This window comes from Arabidopsis lyrata (assembly GCF_000004255.2).
Source record: "Arabidopsis lyrata subsp. lyrata unplaced genomic scaffold ARALYscaffold_1, whole genome shotgun sequence".
Lineage (NCBI taxonomy): Eukaryota > Viridiplantae > Streptophyta > Magnoliopsida > Brassicales > Brassicaceae > Arabidopsis > Arabidopsis lyrata.
In genome coordinates, this window is record NW_003302555.1 from 31,425,355 (window position 1) to 31,430,113 (window position 4,759).

At 36.1% G+C, this 4,759-nt stretch overlaps 1 protein-coding gene across 1 annotated transcript; it reads left to right on the plus strand.

The window, feature by feature from the left end:
* Positions 1 to 548: 548 nt before the first annotated feature.
* On the plus strand, positions 549 to 2,824 carry LOC9330680 (protein AUXIN RESPONSE 4). The gene is made up of 2 exons (XM_002891885.2): positions 549 to 1,879; positions 2,414 to 2,824. Exons 1-2 carry the CDS (start codon positions 680 to 682, stop codon positions 2,630 to 2,632), a joined length of 1,419 nt encoding a protein of 472 aa, XP_002891931.1. The 5' UTR covers positions 549 to 679; the 3' UTR covers positions 2,633 to 2,824.
* The last annotated feature ends 1,935 nt before the right edge of the window (positions 2,825 to 4,759 follow it).

The following is a 4,759-nucleotide window of genomic DNA, read 5'->3' on the forward strand; positions in this document are numbered from 1 at the left end:
ATATCCAAGATGCTCAGGTCTTGGCACACAAAGCTTCAATTGTTTGATACATATAAAATATTAAAAGCTAAGATATAACCACCCTCATTTAGATAGCACTTTAGAAACACTTACATGAGAGGCAACAACCCCAGCTGTCCGGCATAAACTAGTGTGCTCAATATCTGAATTAATTTGCAAGATTATGATCATGCCATAACAGTATATGTTGGTATAATTTTAACCTTGGAAATTATAGTGGATAAACTCCACCATAAATTTATTAAACCTTATAAACAGGAAATATCTCTCTCTTTTGATTCTCGTCGGAGCAAAGCTTGGTTTTACATCGTTGATGCTTTCATCCACAAGATGAAGAATCTATTGTGGTAAATAATCTACTATTGGTGCCAAATCCTCTAATGTCCTAGTCTTTTGATTGTATTAAAAACAGTGTTATGGTTATTGATTCCGTTGGTTTTGGAATTCATTAGTCGAACTATGTCAAAAACTATACCCCACAAATCAAAATTTGTTCCTCTGTTTGTGTCATCTTTAAACACGCTCCTTGAATGATGTTCTCTTGATCACTTTTGCAGAAAAGTCTGCTCTTTTATTATTATAATACCTTTGTCCTAAAAGACATCACCACTTCTCTCACTTTCTCTCTCACATTCTCTCAAGTTCCAAGCTTTCTTCAATGGCGATTATAACAGAAGAAGAAGAGGAACCAAAAACCCTCAATCCACCGAATAATAAAGCTAAAGACTCAGACTTTACGAAATCTGAATCAACCATGAAGAACCCAAAACCCCAATCTCAAAACCCTTTCCCATTTTGGTTCTACTCTACACTAATCGTCTCACTCGCCACAATCATCTTCATATCTCTCTCTGTTTTCTCTTCTCAAAACGATCCAAGATCTTGGTTTCTCTCACTCCCACCAGCTCTTCGTCAACATTACTCAGATGGACGAACAATCAAAGTCCAAGTAAACCCAAACGAGCCACCAATTGAAGTCTTTGTAGCTGAATCAGGTTCGATTCATACAGAGAATGTTGTAATCGTTCATGGGTTAGGTCTAAGTTCGTTTGCGTTTAAGGAAATGATTCAGGCTCTTGGATCAAAAGGGTTTCATGGTGTTGCTATTGATTTACCTGGAAATGGGTTCTCAGATAAGTCAATGGTTGTTGTTGGTGGAGATAGAGAGATAGGGTTTGTTGCTAGGGTTAAGGAAGTTTATGGTTTGATTCAAGAGAAAGGTGTGTTTTGGGCTTTTGATCAAATGATTGAAACTGGAGATTTGCCTTATGAGGAGATTATTAAGCTTCAGAATTCGAAAAGGAGAAGCTTTAAAGCTATTGAATTAGGGAGTGAAGAAACTGCTAGAGTTTTAGGTCAAGTGATTGATACTTTGGGTTTAGCTCCTGTGCATTTGGTTCTTCATGATTCTGCTTTAGGTTTGGCTTCGAATTGGGTTTCTGAGAATTCGCAAAGTGTTCGAAGTGTAACACTTATTGACTCTAGTATTAGTCCAGCTTTGCCGTTGTGGATTTTGAATGTACCGGGGATTCGAGAGGTTTTGTTAGGGTTTTCGTTTGGTTTTGAGAAGCTAGTGAGTTTCCGTTGCTCAAAGGAGATGACTTTATCGCAAATTGATGCTCATAGGATACTATTGAAGGGAAGAAATGGGAGGGAAGCTGTTGTTGCTTCGTTAAAGAAGTTAAACCATAGCTTTGACATGGCTCAGTGGGGTAATTCAGATGGGATTAATGGTATTCCGATGCAAGTGATTTGGTCTAGTGAAGGGTCTAAAGAATGGAGCGATGAGGGTCAACGTGTAGCTAAGGCTCTTCCAAAAGCAAAGTTTGTCACACATTCAGGCAGCCGGTGGCCTCAGGTTAGAGATTCTTTGGACTTTTAGCTTTACTGAATTGGTCAAAGCAAAAGGTTGTGTTTATACTAAAATCAAGTAACGAAATTCAACTGAATCCATCTCTAGTATATAATGAGTAAGGTTATAACCACACCCTATTTCAGAATTTAGAGCGTCGTAATTAACTATCGGTAAGGTTGTTAAAATCTTATTGTTCTGCCATTAGTTTATATCTGCACCATCCTGCTCTCTAGTCGATAGGAGCAGAGCATCTTTAGCTCCTATTTTTGTGCTGCTTGACTTGTTTGAAGAACACAAACATGTGGGTTTTACCTTCATTCGATATACTTGTTGAGTTTTTTTAGTTGTAAAATAGAAATGTCACATTAATCTGAAATTTTGACGTTTCCGATTAGATGTAGAGCTCTTACTGGCACTTGAATCATTCAAGGGTATATATCTGAGACTGAGAGTACTCACACAAATTTTTCGTTGTTTTACTTAGCGTGGTTTTTTGGGTTTGAGTCCTCAAAACTTGTGGTCATTTTGATGATGCAGGAAAGCAAATCCGGTGAGCTTGCAGATTACATTTCAGAATTTGTCTCTCTTCTCCCGAGATCCACCAGACGGGTTACTGAAGAACCTATCCCGGAGAAAGTTCAGAAAGTGTTAAAGGAAGCAAAGGCTGGTGGCGACCATGACCATCATCATGGCCACGGGCATGCCCATGCTGGTTACACGGATGCTTACGGTCTTGGTGAGGAATTTACTACTTGATATGCCTTTTGAGTTCTTGTTGCTTGTTATTATTATATACTATGTACTCTTAATTTTATGTCTATTTTGAGATTTTTTTTTTTTTTTTTTTTCTGGTTTAAAGTCTTGAGATACTACAAAATATGAATCTGTGTGTTTTTTTGTAAGTCAGCAAATTTCATTAGAAATCTCACCTCGTTATTTTATTTACTACTAGATTTCTTATGTCTATGTGTCCGATTTATAAGAAATAGCCAAAAAGCTTATGGAAATTTATTAAACTTTGATGTATCCTTTAAAAATGTTAAAGTCTTAAGCACACATATAACTTGTTTACATAATAGACCTGCACATATAAAAAAAAAAAAAAAAAACCAAATTAGGAACGATCGTCTATAACGTATATGTTATTTGGTTGGTTATGGTGCACAAATGCCATATATGCTTTTGTTGTTGATGTTTTCGCCTATACCTCATCGGTCATATTTACATCTTCTTATTATTGCCTATGTACGTTTCCATTTCATGTTGATGCATTAGCGTTAAAATCATCACTGATATGTTGTGTTTTTATAGGTTTTGAGTCTTTGCTTTCTTTCCTAGATCATATCTTTTATAAAGTCAAAGTATGTTTTTAGAGTCTTTTAGTCCTTTAACGAGTCTCTACAGGTTTTAGGAAGCTATGCTGGAGTTGGAGGCTTTTCGTATCAAAAACGGGCGTTCGGAGATGAAATGGGAATATGGTGATTCAAGACAATTCTGGAAAATGGCATCAGGCAAATCTCATCAGGCAATTGTCTGATGCACAATTTCAGTTTTCTGCCCAAATCTGCTGGAGAATGGCATCAGGCAAATCTCATCGGGCAACTGTCTGATGCACAATTCTGGTTTCCTGCCCAAAAATCCGCTGGAGAATAGCATCAGGCAAATCTCATCGGGCAACTGCCTGATGCCCAATTCCGGTTTTCCTTAACCGAAATTATCTTCTATTTTCTGTAATTGGGTATAAAAACCCGGAGACCTAAATTTTCAGAACACATTCTTTTTTTTCTGCAACTTTTTGAGACTTCTCTTCTGTAAGCACTTTGGGATTAGAGATTCATCCTTCTTAACAATTTAGAGAAGATTTCTAAACCCTATTTCATTTATATTTAATTGAACTATGTTTTCTTTTACATCTATTTTTGTTGTTTCTTTTGCAATGAGTGAGTAGTTCTCCAATTGGGTTTTAGGGTTCTAAGTAGAAATTCAATGGATTAGTGAATAGATTGTCATAAGGAATTCTCCATCAATAGGTTCTTCAATTTACATATTCTTAATGCTATAATAGGATTGATCACCCTGTTTAGAACATAGATTTTTCTATGCATCAAAAGTGTTCGATAGAATGCCTGAATGAATGTAAATTGAGCAATGTGTATCTAGCCAACGAAAGTTGATGTTAGACCGCATTGTGAACGAAATGAACTAACTCGTTAATTAGGAAACTACAAATGAAAGTTTAGTAGTTGAATAGTCGAATTTAGTGACTAATGTCTTGAGAAAGAGTTAGTCTAGAATTGTGTTCATAGTTGAGAACGGTTCTTCGTTTATGAATTCCTTGTTTCGTTTATCCCGCTAGTTATTATCTTTTGAAATATCCGATATCTTTAATTCATAAGCTTAATCGTCTATTTTATTTACATTTTTATTTTCAATTCCGAAAACCAAACAAAACAACTTTTCGCTTTAGCTAAGAACGAGTCTCGGAAATCTTTAGTGTACCATTGGTTCTTGTAGATCGACCCTGTATATACTACCTTGCGGTTAAGTGTATCGGTTAATTACTCGAGCAATCAATCACCCAAATTATTTTGATTCTTAATGAAATTATGAAAACCTATTATAGCTAGCAATAAGTTTTATTTGTGGAGGCATCCAGTTCATAGGATTAGACTTCACTCTGATGAAAGGAAGATCTAGCTCAATTGCAAGTGAACAGACCATCTTTGAAACTAGAGACAACTTGTGAAAATTTAAGGGAGTATTTGCGGTAAATAGAGTGGCGATTAACGGTTTTTAGCGTTAGAGGATTGGCGTTGCCGAAAAACCAACAAAGTGTGAAATCCTATTCTGCAATCTCAGGATTATGAGTTGCAAAAGCTAAAA